The sequence below is a fragment of the Hyaena hyaena genome, unplaced genomic scaffold (genome assembly GCF_003009895.1).
Source record: "Hyaena hyaena isolate Hyena2069 unplaced genomic scaffold, ASM300989v1 scaffold_316, whole genome shotgun sequence".
Taxonomy (NCBI): Eukaryota; Metazoa; Chordata; class Mammalia; order Carnivora; family Hyaenidae; genus Hyaena; species Hyaena hyaena.
Window position 1 is genome coordinate 1629343 of NW_024080946.1, and position 22427 is coordinate 1651769.

Consider the following 22427-nt stretch of genomic DNA (forward strand, 5'->3'; position numbering starts at 1 on the left):
GCATGACGACGAGCGAGCTCCTAAGGGCACGTCTGCTCTCACCGAAAGGACTAGAAAGGGGGCCGGCGGGATGCGATCCAGAACGGCAGCCGTGACCCCGAGCAGCTGACAGTCAGGGGCAGCTGGGCTCCTCCGCTTCCGCGGTGGCGAGAGTTAACGCAAGCTACGTGGCTCCCGTTATCGCGAGAGCAAAGCCAGCCGTCGCGAGCGGGCTGAGACGCTTCTCACTGCGCAGGCGCGTTTGGCCAACGCCCCCATTCTTCGCACGCGCGTCGCTGCGACGCCCGACGCCCGGGAAAGGCCGCCCTACGGGAGCGCGTCTGCGTTTCCTCTTCCTCCTCCAGTCCGGGCTCGTTTTCACTTCCGGCCTGCCACTTCCGGTCCATCGCGTTTGTCCTTCCGACGGAAGCATCGGCGGTGCGGTCGGCTAGAGTGTTTCAGTTCCCGCCGGGGTCGGCCTCGCCGGAGTCGGCGAAGCCTCGGGGGCTGGGCCCGCGGGCGGCGCCCTCGCTGCCACCATGGTGAGTTGGCGGGCGCGGGGTGGAGGGGCGAGCGGGCGCGCAGTGGTGCAGGGGCGCAGTTACTGCGGGCCGGCTTCAGGCTCCTTGGCCACCTGGAACTTGGGTTCCCCTCCTCCTCTCTGCAACTGTCACAGTTTGGGGCCAGAAATGGGAACCTCGCGGAGCGGAGTTACCGCCCCCGACAGCGTTTTCGTCTCGGAGAAGCGTCTCGGTTATCGGCCGGGGAAACTGAGGCACGGAGAGGCGCAAGGACCGGCCCCGAGTCACGGTGCCTGGCGCCGCCCCCTCGTTTGTCCCCAGGCCGCCTGCGGGCGATGAAGAGCGGCTGTGACCACAGTTTCTGGGCTGTTTGATTTTTGTCTCTTCTCATCTCCCCGCAAGACGTAAACTTCCCGGGGGTGGGGTCTTTTCCACATCGTTTTCTCAATGCCTTCCACGGGGTCTGGCGCGCTGCGGCGGCTCCGTCACTGTCGAATGGATGGCGGCGTGTCACCGCCTGAGGGTATGACCTGTGTCCGGAGTGGCTTGCTGGCTTCTCATTGGTTCGAGAAGCGCTCGCGACACGTGAACTTGAGCCTGTACGTAGCGCTGGTACACGGGAGACGCTCATACCTGTTAGTCCCCGTGATAGTTTCGTTAAGTGAAACCCGCCTAAGAAGCACAGGACACAGTAACAAGGTTATAGACGGTGTATTGCAAGCGCTTGTAGATTAATGAGCCCAAGATCCCAAGAAGGAAAGAAGCCTTCTTGGGGTAGAAGCAGCCCTTTCTGTGGGAGAATACACCCAAATTAACTGCTTCAGACTGCCCTGCTCAGCCCGGAGGCTCTGGTTTCTGAACTCTAACAAACATAGCGAGTCATTCTGTCCATTCCCTAGCAAGGGGAGAAGAATCCGTGGGCCTGGGTATTTTGGGGTACAGGAGTCGTTGGGTGTTTTACATCACTGTCACCGTCACACATTCATATTTGTGGGCTTACAGTACACTGGGTACCTGCCCACACCCCATTGGTTCATTGTTTGATGGGCAAGTTCCAACCAGCACCTAACGCGGTGTTTTAGGCATGGAGTAAGCATCGCGAAACACAAAAGTAAATCTCTAGAATTTAGTGAAGTAGGTAGGACACTGCCTCTGCCTCCAGGACGATGGCTTGCCCTGGGAGAGCTACTTTGTTTTATTCCTTAGTTGGTGATGTGTTCATGTACCCGCCAGGCTTTTGCCAAGTTCGTTGCTGCGTCCGTTGAGACAGAAGGCCAGACAGGAGACTTGCATTGAACTTACTTTTGCTGAGTATCTGAGAGCTGCCTACCGGATGTTTTTAAGTGTTTATGCCTCTCGAGGAGAGAAGAAGTATGATCCCCGATGTAAAGATGGGGAGCCTGAGCGACTACTTCTCAGGGATGGCAGGCGGAAGAGTTGAGAGTAAAGTTCAAGTCCCTGGCTTAGCAAGTGCTCTTTCTACTGAGGCTACAACCAAGAAAACATGTTCTGTGCTTGACGCTGCCTCAGGGACCGTTGACTTGACACTCATGTGACTAGAGTTACGTAAAATTCACGTTGGAAAAGCCAGTCCTTTCTTCCTCAAATTCTGCTGGCTGGAAACAGACAGTAGGGATGCTGAGCGGAAAGGACCATGGTCGTTATAAACCCAGACGAAAGGTAGCAGCCCAGTTGGGAAGAAGGGGCCACACATGACCTTTCTGGAATGGTGATGACACGGGTGATACATTTGGAAGGATGGATAGGAGTTAGCCAGACCCAGGGGTGGGGACAGTGCAGGAGTGAAGATTTTAGCTGGAGGGAGCAGCATAGGAAGAGTCACAGGATTTTGACATCTTTTGATTTTTTTTTCTTTTGGTTTTCTTTCCTTTTCTTTTTTTCTTTTGGTATATTAGTTCAACCTTTATGCTTGTGACTATCCTTGTGATACTTTTCTCTAAAACGCACATGGAAAAAAAAAGGGTATTTTAAACATGGGCATTTTTCTCCCCTTCTCTCTCCTTTTAGGCCCGAAATGCGGAAAAGGCCATGTAAGTATCAACTCGATTTTGTCTGTAAATTTGAAGCGGCTTCATTATCACCATGGATAATGGTGATAATTATCTGAAATTAGTGTTAAAATAGTATTCCTCTGTCTGATGTTTGTTTTCCCTAGGAGTGTTTTCTGACAACTCCCCAGAACTTACGCTGGATAAACTTGAGTCCCGTTGGGGGTGGGCCAGGGGCCAGGAGAGTGACCACGAGGCACCACGTGATACTAGTCTTTTAGCATCCGGATGCGTCGTTCACCAAGTGGTCTGATCAGTAGCGTTCCCCACAGTCCTTCCACACAGTATAAGTAAAATGGACACTTGGGTATTCACGGACACCAGGGGCTTTTTAAGCTCCACTTTGGGGACCCGGAAACCCATAACTTCTCTATGGTGCCTTAATCTCTTGGCGCATACTCACAGATGCTCTCTTTTTACAAAGAATAATTTTTTTTTTATTTTTATTTATTTTTTTAATTTCTAGGAGAGAGAGACAGCGTGAGCAGGGGAGGGTCAGAGAGAGAGGGAGTCACAGACTGAAACAGGCTCCGGGCTCTGAGCTGGCAGTCAGCACAGAGCCCGACGCGGGGCTCGAACCCACGAACCGCGAGATCATGACCTAAGCGAAAGTCGGACGCTTAACCGACTAAGCCACCCAGGCGCCCCAAAGAATAATTATTATAATCTGTACGTAAATGGTCTTCCCGAATGGCTGATGTTAAATACGGTCATGAGCAGATCTACCCCATCTAGGAACGTGGGTGGTGAGAACTCTGTGATCAGTATCTGATGGAGTCTTCTCTCTTCCTGACAGGACGGCCTTGGCCAGATTTCGCCAAGCTCAACTGGAAGAGGGAAAAGTGAAGGTTGGTGTAAATCCTCCTCGTGAATTGTAAAGTGTCAAGAACAAAGCGGCAAAGCTCTCTCCTGAGCAGACGAGACTTCCACTTTCTTGCCTATACCTGCCGGCGCTCCCACGAGTCCCTCCCCTGAATTCTAGGCGTATCTCTCCGTAGCTGGGGCGGTGTGATGAGCTGGCTGTTTCTGTCTCCTCTGTGTTATGATGATTGGCTTATTGCCCCTGCTCTGTCTACTAGTTGGGGGGGGGGGGGGCGGGGGGGGGGGGAACGTGCTGTGGAGACGAGCTCCAAGCCGAAACCAGCGTACGGTCTCAACTCATGGAGACTCACCCCGGTCGAGGATAACAGGTCCCATCTCAGTGGTTTTGTTTTCGTTTTATAAAAATTATACACACGTGCTCTCACACACACGTCTGTTCTAAATATTGTAGATATTATTTTTTTAAGTTTCTTTATTTTGGGAGAGAGAGAGCAAGTAGGGGAGGGACAGAGAGAGAATGAATCCCAAGCAGGCTGTGCACCATGAGCGCAGAGCCTGATGCGGGGCTCAAAAGCACGAACCATGAGATCATGACCTGAGCTGAAGTCGGACGCTTAACCGACTGAGCCACCCAGGTGCCCAATAGACATTATGTCTTAAGAATATGAATAGGGGCGCCTGGGTAGCTCAGTCGGTTAAGCATCTGACTTCAGCTCAGGTCATGATCTCATGGTTCGTGGGTTTGAGCCCTGTGTCGGGCTCTGTGCTGACAGCTAGCTACAGGGCTTGATGAAGATCATCTGGAACTGAAACGTCAAATGTATTTAGACCATTAGACCATTAGTCTTCAGGGCTGAATCCATTGTGAATACTGCATAAAGCTCGTAACTAGTCCAGTGGCAATATGTGTATTTTCTTCTTCATAGGAAAGAAGACCCTTCCTTGCCTCAGAATGTACTGAGCTGCCCAAAGCTGAGAAGTGGAGGCGACAAGTATGTTCTGGGTGAATCTGGTCTTAGTAGAAGTAACAAGTCTCTGATTGTTTCTTTTTCTATTGAAGCGTAGTTGACACAGAATGTTACATTAGTTTCAGGTGTCCAGCACGGTGAACCCGCAGTGTAGCTACCATCTGTTACGATAAATGCTGTTCTAAAACCATTGACTATATTTCCTATGCCGAGCTTTCCCCCGTGACTTATTCCCTAACTGGAAGCCTGTATCTCCCACACCCCTTCACCCATTATTAGGCCCATCCCCCACCTCCCTCCCCTTTGGCCGTCATCATTGTTTCAATCAGTTGTTTCATCATTGTTTGAACAATCAGTCATTGTTCTCTGTCTTTATGGGTCTGTTTCTGCTTTTTTGTTTGTTTATTGATTTGATTTGCTTTTTAGATTCCACATGTAAGTGAAATCACATGGTATTTGGCTTTCTCTGTCCAGCGTATTTCACTTAGCATAATACCCTCTAGGTCCATCCATGGTGTTGGAAATGGCAAGATCTCATTCTTTTTTATAGTTGAGTAGTGTTCCGTTGTATATAACACGTCTTTCTTATCCATTCAACTGTCCACGGACACTTGGGTTGCTGACATTTCTTGGGTATTGTGAATAATACTACAATTAGCATGTATCTTTCAAATTAGTGTTTTCATTTTCTTTGGGTAAATACCCAGGAGTGGAATTCCTGGATCATATAGTATTTCTATTTTTCTTTCTTTTTTTTTTTTGGAACCTCCATCCTGTTTTCCGTGGTGGCTGTGCCAAATTACCTGCCCACCTGCAGTGCACAAGCGGTCTCTTCCTTCCACATTCTCACCAACACTTATTTCTTGTCTTTTTAATTCTAGCCATTCTGACAGGTGTAAGGTGATACCTCATTGTGGTTTTGATTTATATTCGGGTTTTTCTTATTATCTAAGTGATTCTTTACCAGAATTCTAAGTATTTTTAATTACTAATTTTGAATTATATTTTTCTGTGCTTTCAGACATAATCAAACATCATGAGAATTTATTTTTTTTTTTTCACAGATCATTGGAGAGATTTCTAAAAAAGTGGCTCAGATTCAGAATGGTAAGCTAGCTTGTCTTTTACAGTTGTTGTTTTTTTTTTTAAGTTTTTTTTATTTTGAGAGAGAGTGCATGCATGCTCGAGTGGGTGAGGGGCCGAGAGAGAGAGAGAGTCCCCTGCAGGCTCCATGCTGACAGCATGGGAGTCAACCTCACCGGACCACGAGATCATGACCTGAGCCAAAGACAAGAGTCGGACCTTCAACCAGCTGAGCCCCCAGGCACCCCGCAGCGTTGGTTCTCAAATCCACAGAAAGACTTGGTGCCGTCAGCTTTTCTCTCTCAGAAATCAGTAGAACAAGTAGATAGAAAATCGGTAAGGACAATAGTGTTAACCCGCTTGACATTTACAGAACAAAAAAAAGAATACTTTTTTTTTAAGTTTTATTATTTTTATCTATCTATCTATCTATCTATCTATCTATTTACTTTGAGAAAGAGTGTGCCAGATGGGAGGAGCAGAGAGGGAGAGAGAATCCCAAGCAGGCTCTGCACCATCAGCCTGGAGCCCAACTCGGGGCTTAAACTTAACCAACCATGAGATCGTGACCTGAGCCAAAAGCACGAGTTGGACGCTTAACCAACTGAGCCTCCCAGGGGCCCCAGAATACTTCCTCTTTGTAAGAGCACCTAGAATACTTACGAAAGTAGAACATGTTCTGGGTTGTAAAACAGATGTTAGCACATCTAGAATAATTGAAATCTTACAAAATGTGTTCTCTGACAATAACAGAATTAATGTCGAAATCAGTAACGGAAACATGTCTAGAAAATTCCTAAATATTTGGAAATTAAGCAGCATGTATCTAAGCAGCCCACGTGTCTAAGAGGAAACTCCGAGGATGTTCAAAAATACTGTGAAGTAAATGCAAATGAAAACGTAGTTAAGGGACAGAAACAATCTTGGGGGCATGTATTAAATCAGTGCTTTTTTTTGTATTAAAATAATAGAAAATAAGAAAGGTCTCAAATCAGTGATCTAAACTTATACCCCAAGAAACTAGAAAAGAAGAGTAAATCAAACCCTAAGTAAGCAGAAGGAAGAAAACAGTAAAGAGAAGATAGCAATGAAACTGAAAATGGAAGATGAAGAGAGAAAAGCAATCAAAAGCTGATTCTTTAAAAAGATCAATAAGGGGTTCCTGGGGGGGCTCAGTTGGTTAAGTGTCTGACTCTTGGTTTCAGCTCAGGTCCTGACCTCACAGTTCGTGAGTTTGAGCCCCGTGTCGAACCGTCAGTGCGCACTATCAGTGCGGAGCCTGCTTGGGATCCTCTCCCGCCACCCCTTTGTCTGCCCCTCCCACACTTACTCTTTCTGACTCTTAAACAAACCTCAAAAAAAATTAAAAATAAAAAAATATTCATAAAAGGGTCAATAAAAATCAAGAAACTTCTAGTCAGACTGACTAAGAAAAAAAGAAGATACAAATTGGGAACATCTAGGAGCGCCTGGCTTGTTTAGTCAGTAGAGCATGTGACTCTTGAGCTCAGGGTCAGAAGTTTGAGTCCCACGTTGGGTATAGAGATTCCATAATCAACCAACCAACCAACCAACAAGCAAACTTAAAAAAACGACAAGCATGGGGAGTGATGTTGGGACTATTATTACAGACAAGAGAAGGTTAATAAGGGACTATTACAGTGCTCTGCCCATAATTCAACAACTTAGATGAAGCCGGCCACTCCCTGAAAGACAGAAACTTGAGAATTAGTTCTTAAGAAAATAAGATTTTTTTTTAAAATAAACTCTATGCCCAGTATGGAGCTCAAACACATGACCCCAAGATTGAGAGTCACATGCTCTACTGACTGAGCCAGTCAGATGCCCCTATATCTATTAAAGAAATTGAATACATAGTTAAAGCCTTCCAGCGAAGAAAACTCCAGGCCCAGATGGCCTCACGGGTCAGTTCTACCAAACATTTAAGGAAGAAATAATAACACTTCAACACAGTTTCTTCCAGAAAATTGAAGGGGAACGAACACTTCCTCATTCATTTTATAAATTTTACTATTAACTTTACCACGATACTAAAATCAGAAAAAGACATTGCACGAATAGAAAAAATTTGCCTGCCGGTATTCCTCATAGTGTAGGAACCCTCAACAGAATATTAGCAAACCAAATCCAGTAATTTCTAAAAAGGGTAATACATCACAACCAAGTGGGAGTTCTCGTTGGAATACATGTCTGATTCAGCATTCGAAAATGAATATCATTCACTGTATCATCATTCTAAAGTAGAGAAACCTCTCTAGATAATCTTTAGGAGAGACATCTCAGTAGATACCAGAACAGAAAAGTATTTGGCAAAATTTAACATCCACTCATGGTAAAAACTCTCTGCTAACTGGGAATGAGAGGTAGCTTTTTTCACCCCGATAAAACACTTCTACCAGAAAACCTATAGCCAGCATCGTACTTACTGTGCAAGGCTGAATGCTCTCCTCCTGAGAGCAAGGACCAGACAGAGATCCCTGTTCCTACCACTTGTATTCAAGGTCGCACTGGAATTCCTAGTCTTGTGCAGTAAAGCAAGGAAATGAAAGGTGCACAGGTGGGAAAGTAAGAAATATAATTCTCTTCCTCAAAACTACGTAAATTTCCACGTAGAAGGCCCCAAGAAATCTTCTGGGAAGCTTTCTAAAATGAAGGTTACAGAATAGAAAGTCAATACACAAAAATCAATTCTGTTGTTATAAACCAGCGCTGAAAAATTGGTAATGGAATTTATAGAAAGGGCGGTTTACAAAAGCACCAAAGCAGAAGAAAATATTTAGGTTTAAATCTAACAGAACATAGGTGCGATCTGTATGCTTCAAGCTCTGCAACCCTGATGAAGGAAATCAGAGAAGACCCAAGTAGATGGAGAGAAACAGTATTCGTGGATGGGGAGACTCGACCTAGTAATGACGTCAGTTCTTTCTCTTTTCAAATATTGTCACAATCAAAATCCCAGCGGGATTTACTTTAATAGGTTGCCAGATTTTTTCCACATTTTAAATGAAGAGTCAAAGGAGCTAGAATAGCCAGAATAATTTCAGAAAAGAACAAGACTGTAGCATTCATAACCACCTGACTTTAAGATTTAATGTAAAGCTACTGTATTCCAGATAACGCAGTAGTGGTGAAAGATGGGCCAATGGAAGACAATAAAAAACGGCCAGACATGCGGTCAGTTGACTTTTGACAGTGGTACAAAAGCCATTCAGTGGAGAAAGTTGGGGGGGGGGATGCTTCCTTGCAATAGCGAGGTGATTCTTTATTTCAGCGTATCAGGGTTCATTAGCCATTTCCCTTTGTGGTGGGGTGCCGCAAACCCCTTTGTGCCATTCCTTCAAATAAGTCCCTTAGGCTTTATTCTCACAAGACAGTCTTTGCCGAAGGATGTTCCCGTATAATAAAACTTTGCTTTGCTGAAAGGGAGAACCCAGCATAATTCTCCAGTCCCTGGTGCTTATGCCGGCCTCGCTGCACCTTTGCTGGGTCGGATGCTAGGTGCCCCCACCACTAAGGTATTTTTAGAGTTGTATAAATGGAACCGTAGGATTGCTTCCGTTTATATTTCTTCAGTCGCTAACGAGGACAGATTTCTTCCCCCGTGCTGGTGGGAACTCTGCTCATCATCCTTGCCTTTTCTTTCATGTGGGTGTGGATGGTTTTTCTTATAAATTTACACGAGTGTTTTCGTAGGTATTGACCTTTGTTTTGGAGGGGTAACCCCGAGTGCTGTCTTGAAGACACAATGTGAATGTTCTTGTTTTCCAGCTGGTTTAGGGGAATTCCGAATTCGGGACCTGAATGATGAGATTAACAAGCTGCTACGGGAGAAGGGACACTGGGAAGTCCGGATAAAGGAGCTGGGTGGTCCTGACTATGGAGTAAGTAAGGCGGGGTCTGTGGGTGTTGGGGGTAAGCTAGCGAGCGTTTCGGCAGCCTGGGTAGCTTTGCACCCCTGAAGCTCCCCGCCCATGCCGGCCGCGGAGCGGAGTGGGTACCTGCAGGGGGACGGGAAGCATGGAAAAGATGGGATAATTCTTCCAGCCCGTAGCACGGCCCTCCGAGCAGACAGGGCACCTGAGTTTACTGCCCAGGTGTGCTTGAGTAAGCCACTTAATCTCTCCGGGCCTCTTGTTTGTTTGTTTCTTTTTAAATGTTTATTAATTTGTTGAGAGCGAGAGAGAGTGAGAGTAGGGGAGGGGCAGAGAGAAAGGGAGACAGAGGATCCGAAGCAGGTTCTGTGCTGACAGCAGAGAGCCCGACATGGGGCTCGAACTCACAAACCGTGAGATCGTGACCTGAGTGGAAGTCTTAGGCTCAACCAACAGAGCCAGCCAAGTGCCCCTGGCCTCTTGTTTAAAATGACCATGGCCCTGGAGCACCTGGCTGCCTCAGTCGGAGGGGCGTGCAACTCTTGATCGTGGGGTCCCACAATGGGTGTATAGATTACTTAAAAGAATAAAAATACTTATAAAATGTTTATTATTTAGTTTGAGACAGCGATAGAGCAGGGGAGGGGGCAGAGAGAGAGGGATAGAGAGAATCCTAAGCAGGCTCTGCGCTGTCAGTGCAGAGCCTGATGTGGGTCTTGATCTCACGAACTGTGAGATCATGACCTGAGTCGAAATCAAGAGTCAGATGCTTGGGGCGCCTGGGTGGCTTAGTCGGTTAAGCGTCCGACTTTCGCTTAGGTCATGATCTCACGGTTCGTGGGTTCGAGCCCCGCATCGGGCTCTGTGCTGACTGCCAGCTCAGAGCCTGGAGCCTATTTCAGAGTCTATATCTCCCTCTCTCTCTGACCCTCCCCTGCTCACTCTGTCTCTCTCTCTCCTAGAAATAAAAAAAAAAAAAAAGAGTCAGATGCTTAACCAACTGAGCCACCCAGGCGCCCCAAGCTCATTCTTTTTCATGGCTGAGTATTCCATTTTACACACACGCGCGCGCGCACACACACATACACGAACACACACCTTCTTTATTCATCAATCAGTTCATGAACAGTTGGGTTGCTTCCATATCCTGGCTATTGTGAATAATGCTACGATATTAGGAGTGCGTATTATCTTTTTGACTCAGTGTTTTCATTTTTCTTTAGGCGGATTCCCAGTAGTGGAATTACTGGATCATAGGGTAGTTCTGTTTTTAAGTTTGAGGAACCTCCACACTGGTTTCCACAGCGGCTGCACCAGTTTGCATTCCCACCAGCCGTGCAAGAGGTTCCTTTTTCCCCACATCCTCGCCAGCACCTGTTGTCCCTTGTGTTTTTGACACTAGCCGTGCTGAGAGGTGCCCAGGGTGTATCATTGTAGGTCGGATTTGCAGATATATTCTCCCAATTAGTAGCTTGTCTTTTTGTTTTACTGTTTCCTTTGTTCTGCAGAGGCTTTTTATTTTGATGTAGTCACAATAGCTTATTTTTGCTTTTGTTTCCCTTGCCTCAGGACACATATCTAGGACAATGTTGCTGTGGCCGATGTCAGAGAATTCCGTGCCTGCGCCCTCTTCTAGGATATTTGTGGTGTCAGGTCTCACATTTAGGTCTTTCATCCATGTGGGGTGTATTTTCGTGTACGGTGTCAAAAAGTGGCCGTTTCGTTCCTCTGCATGTAGCTGTCCAATTTCCCCAACGCTGTTTATCGAGGAGGCTGTCTTCCCATTTTGCCTATTCCAGCCTCCTGTGTCATGCGTCAGCTGACCGTGGAAACCTAGGTTGGTTTGTGGGCTCTGTGTGTGTCCCGTTGACCTGTGTGTCTGTGTCTGTGCCACTGCCATTCTGTTTGGATTATTAAGTTTTGTTGGATATCTTGAAATCTGGAATTCAACTTTGTTTTTGTCAAGATCGCTTTGGCTATTCAGGGTCTTTGTTCTACACAAGTTGTAGCATTATTCGTCCTAGGTTTTCGAAAAGTGCTGCTGGTATTTCGGTAGGGATTGCATTAAATCTGCAGGCTGCACTGGGGCACATGGACATCTTCACAGCATTAATCCTTCCGGTACCTGAGCGTGGGATATCTTCCCGTTTCGTTTGTCGTCCTTAATTTTTTCCATCAGCGTTTTATAGTTTTCAGAGTCCAGGTCTTTCACTCCTTGGGCAAGTTTATTTTATAAATTTTTGGTGCAATTCAACATAAATGTTTTAACATATTTCTTTCTAGAGTTCTTTTTTTTAATGCTTAACAATTTTATTTCCATTCTCTATGTGTAAAAGTGATACATTTAGGCTTTTAGTTTCACAAGATGAGAAGAGTTCCGGAGATTTTTGGTGGTGAGGGTTACATGCTATTATTATGAATGTACTTAATATCACTGAACTTGTCCCTAAAAAGTATTAAGAGGGGTGGCGCCTGGGCGGCTCAGTTGGTTAAGTTAACTCTGGATTTTGCCTCGGGTCACGATCTCACCGTCTGTGGGTTCAAGCCCCGCCTCGGGCTCTGCGCTGGCGGTGCAGAACTGCTCGGGATCCTCTCTGTCTCCCTCTCTGTCTGCCCCTCCCCAACTTGTGCGCACGCGCAAAGTAAACAAACTTTAAAAAAAAGGTTAAGATGGTAAATTTTGTTACATGCATTTTGCCACGTTAAAAGCACACAGAAGAATAGTACATTTAACACTAAGTTCAGAAAAGTGTAAAGAACCATGACAGCACTCAGTCCCGATGCTGCCACTTGAGTAGCTGCTGCTGTTGTTTGTCCCATGAGTGCCACGACTGAGCTCACACTCCCTGCGTGTGCCGCTTTGGTTGTAGGATTTGCGTTTCTTAGATTGAATCTACACAGGATTGCCTGTGTAGATACTACAGAGTTTTATGCAAAAAAAAAAAAAAAAGGAAAGAAAAGAAAAAATAATAAAAATTGTAAAATACTTAAATATTTGTTATATTCTATGCATGATATAGAATATGTTGCATAGTTTTCTACTACACAGAAATCACTACGACTGACCTTCTCCATTTATCTTTCTAGCATTTCTTTTCTATGCACATATATGTTTATTTCTACAGAAAGTCTTTCTTATTCTCACTATATGCTTCGTTCACTTAACAGTATATCAGGAACATACTTTCATGTCAATAATCATTTACATCATCATTTTATTTTTATTTATTTTTAAGTTGGCTCTATGCCCAACGTGGGGCTTGAACTCACCACCCTGATCTCAAGGGTCACATGCTCCATTGACTCACCAGCCAGGCTCCCCCATCATCGTTTAAAAAACGTTTTTGGGGGCGCCTGGGTGGCTTAGTCGGTTAAGCGTCCGACTTTCGCTTAGGTCATGATCTCGCGGTTCGTGGGTTCGGGCCCCGCGTCGGGCTCTGTGCTGACTGCCAGCTCAGAGCCTGGAGCCTGCTTTAGTCTGTGACTCCCTCTTTCTCTGACCCTCCCCTGCTCACGCTGTCTCTCTCTCTCCTAGAAATAAATAAAAATATTTAAAAAAAAAAAATTTTTTTTGAAGGGCGCCTGGGTGGGTGGCTCAGTCGGCTTAGCGTCCAACTCTTGTACTCGGCTCAGGTCATGATCTCGCGATTTGTGGGTTCAAGCCCCGCATTAGGATTCTCTGTCTCCCTCTCTCTGCCCCTTTCCCATTCTCTCTCACTCTCAAAAGAGTGGATTCTCTGTCTCCCTCTCTCTGCCCCTTTCCCATTCTCTCTCACTCTCAAAAGAGTAAATAAACATTTTTTAAAAAAGGATTTTTGAGAAAGTTGTAAAATTAGTACAGAGAATTCTTATATACCCTTCATACATTTTCCAGATTTGGGCCTTTTTCCTGTATTTACTTTGTCATTTTCTGTGTGTACGTTGAGATTTAACACATCATCCTTCGTAACCCCTTATACTTAATATCTCTTGTATGTATTTGCTCTCTTTCTTGTTTTTATTTTTTTCTTATTAGAGCATGTGAGCAGGGGAAAGGGGGGAGAGAGAGAGAGAAAGAACCTCGAGCAGGCTCCATGCTCAGCATGCAGCCCAGTGCAGGGCTGGATCCCATGACCCTTCGGTTGTGACCTGAGCTGAAATCAAGAGAGAAACGCTCAGCTGACGGGCCCCTGGTGCCCCCTCTGTGCGTGTTTTCTAAGAGGAATGTTCTCTTCCGTAACCGTGATAGAGCTATCAAGTGTAAGGCAGCTAACTCTGATGCAGGTGTTTTGTGTGACCTACTTGGCTATTCCACAGATCTCCCCAGGAATATCCTTCTGTCGTCCTATAGCCCTAGGCCAGGGCCACCGTGCTTCATGCCCTTGTCGACATCGTCGTTTCTAATGGACAGAATTCCCTCTTCAGGACGAATTTCATTTGTCTTCTACTGTTCGTCAGTTAGCTTGTTGGCAATTGTGTTTGGAGTTGTTTTTTGGTTTTGGTTTTTTATTTTTTTTAATAGTTTTTATTTATTTTTGAGACAGAGAGAGACAGAGCATGAGCGGGGGAGAGGCAGAGTGAGAGGGAGACACAGAATCCGAAGCAGCTCCAGGCTCTGAGCTGCCAGCACAGAGCCCAATGCGGGGCTCAAACCCACGAACCGTGAGATCATGGCCTGAGCTGAAGCCAGACGCCTAACCAACTGAGCCGCTCAGGCGCCCCGTGTTTTGAGTTTTTGTCACTTACGTCCTATTATAAGTGTTTTCCCAGGGAGGTATAGGAGTTTATAAGAATGATCGGTTTTAAGTTATAGAATATATTCCATCTCTGACGATGCTGTAATTTACTTAAATCATTCTCTTGCTCTTAGGCATTTAGGTTGATTTTAATTTACACAAAAAAGTCCCTGAATCATTTTCTGTGTACATCAGTATCTCCCCACATTTAGTGTTATTTTCTGAAAATACATTTGCAAACATGGAAATGGTGGGTTAAAGGATCAGACCCATTTTCTCTTTTTCCTTCCCAATAAGAAAGTTGGCCCTAAGATGCTGGATCATGAAGGAAAAGAAGTCCCCGGGAATCGAGGGTACAAGTACTTCGGAGCGGCCAAAGATTTGCCCGGTGTCAGAGAGCTGTTTGAGAAAGAACGTAAGTACCGCCAGTGTTCGTGAGGGTCTTAGCCCTGACTGCCGGCTGGCCCGTCACAGCCCTGCGCTGCGTGCTCCGCTGTTGTGCACCGTGCTGCTGTCAGGGTCCTTGTTCCCGCGAGTTAAATGAGAAACTTTAAATCCCGGGAGTTGACTTCACAGCCCAAGGCACCCGGGCGGGGCTGGGCGACTACTCCAGAATTGATGGGTGCCGGAGGCTCGCGCCTTCGCCGTGTCCTCACGCCCCCAGGGCCCGCTCTGATGCTCGTGGACATGGGGTCCCGTCGCAGTTACGTACTAGTTGAAAAAGGCTCTGGCTGAGGAATGAGTAGAAGCCTGGGCCGCACCCCGGTAGGTACAGAGGGAGCCGCGCGGAGCTGCTCTGTGCGGCCTCGGGCCTGGTGCCGTCGCCTGGCCTGCCTTTTCCCTCCGTGGCCGTGGGGACAAGTAGTCGAAACGCTCTAGAAAAAAGTGTGAGACTGACCGTGTCCTCACCACTCCTGGTGCTCTGCGCGCTTCCCTTCCAGTCAGCCTCTGTTTGTTTAAAGCTCTAATTCTACCTGTATTCAGCCCTGCACTTTTTTTTTTTAAGTTTACTTATTAATTTTGAGACAGAGAACCAGCGAGAGAGGGACAGAGAGGGAGACAGAGGGTCTTCTCTGCGCCGTCAGCACAGAGCCTGACGCGGGGCTTGAACCCACAGACCATGAGATCATGACCTGAGCCGAAGTCGGTCATTTAACCGACTGAGCCACCCAGGCGCCCCAAGCCCCGCTTACTTTTAAACGAATTATGCCCAGACTGGTTTTGCCTGCGTTATTAACACCACTTAAAATTCATTCAAGGGGTACCTGGCTGGCTCGGTCGGTGGAGCGTGTGACTCTTGATCTTGAGGTTGAGTTCGAGCTCCACGTTGGGTATAGAGATTACTTAAATATAAAATCTTTACAAAAAGTCTTAAAAAAATATTTAAAAAATAATAACTCAAAATCTAAGTATCATACTGTTCGTTGTGAAAATAATACAGTTTTATTACAGAGATGCTGTAAAACACAGAAACTCAGAAAAACAACTGCCTATATTTTCCCATCTGTAGATGACAGTTGACCTATCGGGCCATATTTCCTTGTAGTTTTTAAAGGGAAAGGACAACCCAACAGGTTGGTCAAAGAATCAAAGCTGATCATTTAAGAAGAAAAAATTCATATGTATAGGGGGCGCCTATATATATATGAAATTGATCATTGAATTCAATCACTGAAATTTTTTATAATGTTTACTTATTTTGAGAGAGAGAGACAGACAGACAGACAGACAGTGCACGGGGAGGGGCAGAAAGAAAGGGAGATAGAGAAGTCCAAGCAGGCTCTGCACTGTTAGTGCAGAACCGGACATGGGGCTTGATCCCACGAACCGTGAGATCATGACCTGAGCCAAAATCAGGAGCGGGACCCTCGACAGACCGAGCCCCCCAGGCGTCCCGCTAATTGAAATTTTTATACATGTGAATTTTTTCTACTGAAATGATGAGCTTTTAGTCTTTCAGCTATCTGTTAGGTCGTCATTTCCCTTTTGATTTTTTTTAAGTTTTTTTTCTTTTTAAGTGATCTCTACACCCAATGTGGGGCTCAAACTCACCACCCCCAGATCAAGAGTTGCGTGCTCTGCCAGCTGAGCCAGCCAGACGCCCTCCGTTTTGATTTTCAAGAATTTCTTAAACATCCTGGATAGTAACCCTTATTCTGAAATTATTTTCCTTAGGGCTTTCTCATTTATCTTTTTTGTTTCCTTGTAGTTTCTCTTATCTATATACTGAACGTTTTCCTATCTTGTTTTTTTCATTTAACATGACATTTCCTATGTTATCAAAACGTCTTGTGGAATAGCAAGAGAGGGACCTTCAGGTTCTCAGTCTTACATCCTGCAGCGTACAGCCCTCCACTCTGTAAATAATGCGCATCTAAATAGACCCATTGGGTTAAAGTTTTCAAAACGGACTTTGGAAAGGGCTGTACCACTTAAGGTAATTCCATGGCCGGTCCAGAGAGGTGCCTACGTCGCGGTGTGGCACGCTCCGTGGCCACGTGGCCTTGTCCGGGATGAAGGCGCGGGCGTGGTGTGAGTGTGGAGGGCCACCGGGCTGAGCTCGTGTCGTTTCTCTTAGCCCTTCCCCCTCCAAGGAAGACACGCGCGGAGCTCATGAAAGCGATCGATTTTGAATACTACGGTTACCTCGATGAAGACGACGGTGTCATCGTGCCTTTGGAACAGGAATATGAGAAGAAATGTAGGTCTCCGAGCCTTTCGTTTCGCTCCAGACGGCCTCCGGCTTCTGGCCCGTCCTTTGAAAACGGGTGTTTCAGTAGTGCCGTGGCCGGAAATGGGTTGGTTTCATTGCCGAAAATTCCTTCAGAGGAAATGGTCCGCACATGGCCTAACCCCCAGTAACTGGGACGCAGTCGGGGCTGGGCTGGGCCAGAGCAGTGGGCGGGGGGAGCCCAGGGGTGACATCGGACCTGCCCCCTGTCACCCAGAATTCATCACCTAAATTCCTTCCCGCGTTGGCCTCTCTTGCAGTCAGGAAGCGATGCCTGTTTAAGTAGCTTTTAGATCTGCCGTGAGCACAGCCAGTAGGTCATCAGCGTTGAGCAAGGTGGGCGTCTCTTTCTGAGAGCCGCTTCCCTGCCACGCCCTGTGCCCGGCGTTTCGGGGCCAGTGTCCTGAAGCCCCGTGCCAGCCCCGTGAGGACGCAGTTAGCCCCGATCCCCCTGGCGTGTGGAGCTAGGGCTTTGGGCGCGGGTGGTCAGGAGCCTGAGCCCTTTCCAGCGCGCCGTTCCGCTCCGTCTTCTTTGTCACGGAGGCCTGTCGGGAAGTCACTCGGGTCCTTGAACTGGGGATGATCTGGGGACTTGCCCGGAGACGCCGCCTTGTGACTCGCAGCTGGGCCTGTGGCGTGACCAGACTCCCTGTCGTGCTGCACGCCTGCTGCCAGGGCGGGCGGAGGGTCCCCCTCTTCCGAGGGGACGCGTGGGCCTCCCGCCGCGTTGCGCAGAGAGCTGACTTAGGGGCCTGCTCTCCCGTGGCTCCAGTCAGGGCCGGCTTGGTGGAAAAGTGGAAAGCAGAGAGAGAGGCCCGGCTGGCCAGAGGAGAAAAGGAGGAGGAGGAGGAAGAGGAGGAAGAGATCAACATCTATGCTGTCGCCGAGGAGGAGGTACGGGGGGGGGGGGGGGGCCGCTGCTCGCTGCCGTCTGCTCGGAGCCACGAAGGCTGGGCCTTGGGAGAATCGGGGGCCTGGTAGGCAGGCTCAGTCCACTGGCGAGGGGTCAGGGCCAAAGCCCAGCTCTGCGAATTGAGCTTCCTCGGCTGGAAGATGGATGTGAGGATCGCCTCTCAGCATCCCAGGGAGGGTTCTAGAAGGCAGTGGCCGTCAGCACTTTGTAAACTGCTTTACACCGGCCTTACTGCCTGCGTCTTAGAGATAGGCCCTCCTGAGTGTACTGCTGTGGGACTTAGGGGCATATTTGATGCCAGACGAGTGATAGCCCGTGTCCCCGTCATTTCTGTTTCTTTAGTCACTTATTATTATCATCATGTTTTCAGGCTTAATTATGTATCTATCGTATTAGTTGCTTATACTTTACAAAGCATCACAGATTGTGTGGCTTAAACACCAGAGATGGATTTACTCGGAGTTCTAGAGGCTAGAAATCTAAGATCAAGGTGTCAGCAGGGTAGGCCTTATTTTTATTTTTGTTTTTATATTTATTTTTTAATTTTTTATTAAAATTTTTTTTGTAATGTTTATTTTTGAGAGAGTGCGAGGGCCACCTGGGTCGCTCAGTGGGTTGAGCGTCCGACTTCGGCTCAGGTCATGATCTCACGGTTCGTGGGTTCGAGCCCCACGTCGGGCTCTGTGCTGACAGCGCCCCCCAGGCACCCCGAGGGTGGTCTTTATACTCAGCACAGTGCCCTTGAGATCCATCCGGGTTGTGAATTCAAGAGTTCATTCCTTTGTATCTCGAGGTAGTAGTCTGTCTACATGGAGAAAAGTGCGCAGGTGGTAAGTGTGCGGGCAGCGAATCTTCATGTGGCGAGTGACCCCGCCTACCAAATACCAGCTGAAAAACCGAACATGACTGGGTGTCACTCTCCTGACCGCTAATAACCCTTACGCTCCTCCCTGTCTCTGAACTTTACGTGTAGCGGTGGAATCATGTGTACCCTTTGGTGTCTGATGGTTGCGGGTGTTTGTCGAGCACCCCGTCGGGGGCTATACCGGATAAGGCTGCCGTGGTCTTGTCCGTATGCGACCGTTTACACAGAGTGTACACTGAGGGGTGGAATTACCAGGTGGTAGGCGGGTGTGTGCTGGGCTTGGGAGAGTCCGCGAAACCACTTCTAGAAGTGCTTGGGCCACTCGCGCTCCGACCAGCAGCAGCCAAGAGGTTTTGCGCCGCAGGGTCCCAGCCGGCTCCCCCCGGCAGCTGGGGGGTCCAGAGGCTGGCGCAGGGCGTCCGGCGCCGAGCCCGGCAAACGGGACCCCGGGACCCCGCCATCTCACGGGAGCCCTCGCTCCTCAGATCTTCAAGGCCACGTTATTTCCTGAAGTCACCAGTGATCTCCTGACTCACGCGCAGAGTCGCGGTTGCTCTTTCTCTAGGCTGCGTACATTTGCTAATTGATACTTTCAAATTTTAACTTAAATAATAGGTAACACTCACAAGGCTCAAAACCCAGAAAATAGATGAAGATCAACGAAGAGTCTAGTTCTGTGGGTGCAGGGATGCAGCCAGTCCTCACGGCTGTCGCGAGTTTCTAGTCTCATTTTCTTTCCTCACTTGCGCAGCGTTGTGTTGCTTTTGTCAGTAGTTGATGGTGTGTCTTCACGGCTTTCTGCGTGAGCACCGAACTTCCCCGTTCCTTTTGTTTCTTCCTTGTGGTTGTTAAATGTTTACTTATCTTTTAAAATGACATTTTTTTTTTACTTTTTTAATGTTTTATTTATTTTTGAGAGAGAGAGACAGCGTGAGCGGGGAGGGTCAGAGAGAGAGGGAGGGAGACACAGAATCCGAAGCAGCTCCAGGCTCTGAGCTGTCAGCACAGAGCCGGACACAGGGCTCGAACCCACGAACCGTGAGATCATGACCTGAGCCAAAGTCGGATACTTAACCGCCTGAGCCACCAGGTGCCCCAAAATGTTTATTTTTGAGAGAGAAAGCGAGCAGAGGAGAAAGGGGGACAGAGGGGCCGAAGCAGGCTCTGTGCTGACAGCAGAGAGCCCGCTGCGGAGCTCAGGCTCCCGGACTGTGAGGTCATGACCTGAGCTGAAGCTGGAAGTGGGGCGCTTACCCAGCCAGCCGCCCAGTCACCCCCGATCACCCCCCGATCTTCGCTCGTCAGTAGCTGCGGAGCCGGCCGTTCACAGCGGCTCCGCCAGGTGGTCCGGTTACAGGCCTGCTCGCTCACGTCGGCCTGTCGTCTGTTCTGCAGTCGGACGAGGAAAGCAGCCAGGAGAAGGGGGGTGAGGACGGGCAGCAGAAGTTCATCGCCCACGTGCCGGTGCCCTCGCAGCAAGAGGTAGGACGGCCGAGCTGCCCGAGGGGGGCTGGGGGCGTGGAGTCCGAGGGGGCAGGGGGAGAGCGGGCTCCGGCAGGTGTCTGGGTCCGGGCACCCCCTCCGGGCCCCGCGCCCCTGAGCCCTCGCGTCCCGCCGCCCGGCCCGCAGATCGAGGAGGCGCTGGTGCGCAGGAAGAAGATGGAGCTGCTCCAGAGGTACGCCAGCGAGACCCTGCAGGCCCAGAGCGAGGACGCCCGGAGGCTGCTGGGCTACTAGCCCCCCCTCGTCCTGGACCGAGTCCTGGGCTCCCTCTCGCACCTTCTCCGACCCCCGGCCCCGCCAGGTGGGGCGCGGTTGGCTGTCGCAGGAAGCCGCTTACTCTCACCCTGAGCGAGTGCAGCGGGCTGCTCGCTGGCCGCCGCGGGCCTGTGCCGGGGACAGAGGTCATTTGTGACCGTTGGCAAGACGCAGGTTTCCGGAAAAGACCTCCCGCGCCCCGCTCTTGAAAGCGAGAGCACGTGGCGGCTCGGCGCCGTCGCCAGGGTTCTCCTGGCCTTCGTCACTCCTGCCTCCTGCCGCTTTCATTAAAGACTTTCATACGAAAGGGCCTCGGCGTCTGCGGCCTGTTCCCCGGGAAGCGGGCTGGGCGCGCCAGGGTGCGGGGGGCAGAGCCCGGGCGCACGGCGGGCGGGGTGCCGAGGCGGCGGCGCCCGGGGGTGTCCAGGCAGCGCGAGCTGGAGCCAAGCCTGTCATCTGGGTGCGTCCCTTCTTTCCGGGGGGCTGGGGGCGGCGACAGCAGAGACGAGGTGGGGACGGCAGTCTCGGAGCTGTGTGTGTGCAGGGCTCCGGGAGGGGAGTGAGCGGCAGGATCAGCCGGCGGCCTCTGGGTCCGGCCCGGCTGGGACCATCCGGGGAGCGCGGGTCTTCGGGTGGGTCAGGGGTCTGGCTGCCAGGAAAGGGCAGGGCCCCGTGTGGCCGCGGGCGGTCCTGGCAGGCCCCTGGGGGGCGGCTGCGGGCAGCAGGGAGCCGAGCGAGCCGGGCAAGGGGGCGACCCGGTCAGTGCGAGACCCGCTTCGGGAAGGTGTGTGGAGCTGGGGGTGGAGACGGGAGGCAGGGGCCCGGTCAGGCAGAGGCGGGGGCGGCCGTGCGGGGAAGGTGGCGGGATGGGGACCCGGGATGTACTGGGGTGAGGGCACCCCGCGTCCTGGCTTCCCCGAAGGAAGGGTGGCGCGGTCCCTCCTCGGCTGAGCCCCTGGGTGAGTGTGTGCAGGGAGCGGCGAGGGGTCGGGTGTTGGGACCCCCAGGGGAGGGGCAGGGCCGGACTCCGCTCTGGGACCCGGGCCCCCTCCCCAGCCTGGCCCGAGTCGGGGGCTCGGAGTCAGTCCCTCCAGGCCCCTGGCCTAGCCTGCCCTGTTTCAAAGCCCAAGACGTCGCCCCAGGCTCAGCAGTGCCTTGGTGCGGGCGGGAGAGACGCCCTCATCACGGCCCTGGGGGCCCTGTGGCGCCCGGCTCAGACCACCCGGTTAGGGGCCTGCCTTCCAAGGGGCCCAGGCAGGCTTGGGGCCGCCCTGCGTCCAAGGGCAGCAGGAAGGTCAAAGGAAAAGGTGACAGAGGAGCCTGGGTGTGGGCCCCGGGGCTCCGGGCCTTCCTTCATCAGTCAGTGGAAGTCACAGGCTTCTAACGTCGGAGGCGGAGTCAGCAGCTGGAGCCCCCGCTAGGGTCCCGCGGTTACAGAGCCCCTCCCGGCCGGGCCGGGGTCTCGGGGCGGCTTCCCCAGGGCGCAGGCAGGACCGGGATTAGTGTCCCACACCTGAGGCCGAGGCTGCATGGAGAAGCACCCAGCACAGTGTCCCACAGGTGTCCCGGCTGAGGTGGACCCAGACCCAGATTTCTTCCTATCCCGCAGGCCCTGGCTGCTTGCCTGCCGGGGTGAGGGGGGGTGGGGGCCAGGGGAAGGTGTCAGCACGGCCCCCAGTCGGGCCCGGAGCAGCAGAGCACTTGGCCGGGCATGTGTGACCACGGGGCTACCTGGTTCCCATGGCCCGTGCATCGATCAGACGCAAAGGAACCAGTCTCAGGAGCCGTGGTGTTGACAAAATCTGTTTTATGGCTTGGCTTTGGCTCTGCCCGAAGTTTCCAGAAAGGCGACTTCCCATGGATACGTTTCTGTCCCTGTGCTCAGCCCTGGTTTTCCTGTGAGTAAAATACCAATATTCCTGTTATTTTGCTTTAGGATTCGTCGCACCAGCCCCACCCAGGCCTCAGACAGCCCTCCTCCTCCCCCTCCGCCCCCCGACACCCGTGCTCCCGCACCCCCTCCTCCCCGCGCCCCTCCCCCGACACCCGTGCTCCCGCACCCCCTCCTCCCCGCGCCCCTCCCCCGACACCCGTACTCCCGCGCCCCCTC

At 50.2% G+C, this 22427-nt stretch overlaps 1 protein-coding gene across 2 annotated transcripts; it reads left to right on the forward strand.

Annotated features, from left to right (window-relative positions):
- The first annotated feature begins 438 nt into the window (after positions 1 to 438).
- ISY1 (ISY1 splicing factor homolog) lies at positions 439 to 20627 on the forward strand. 2 transcript variants are annotated; one of them, XM_039248606.1, is made up of 11 exons: positions 439 to 521; positions 2529 to 2551; positions 3366 to 3417; positions 4318 to 4383; positions 5424 to 5466; positions 9232 to 9344; positions 14348 to 14465; positions 16629 to 16751; positions 17554 to 17675; positions 19955 to 20041; positions 20189 to 20627. In XM_039248606.1, exons 1-11 carry the CDS (start codon positions 519 to 521, stop codon positions 20294 to 20296), a joined length of 858 nt encoding a protein of 285 aa, XP_039104537.1. In that variant the 5' UTR covers positions 439 to 518; the 3' UTR covers positions 20297 to 20627. The 2 variants fall into 2 exon arrangements, with proteins under 2 accessions (XP_039104537.1, XP_039104536.1); XM_039248605.1 differs by lacking the exon at positions 439 to 521 and adding an exon at positions 2118 to 2180.
- Positions 20628 to 22427: the final 1800 nt, after the last annotated feature.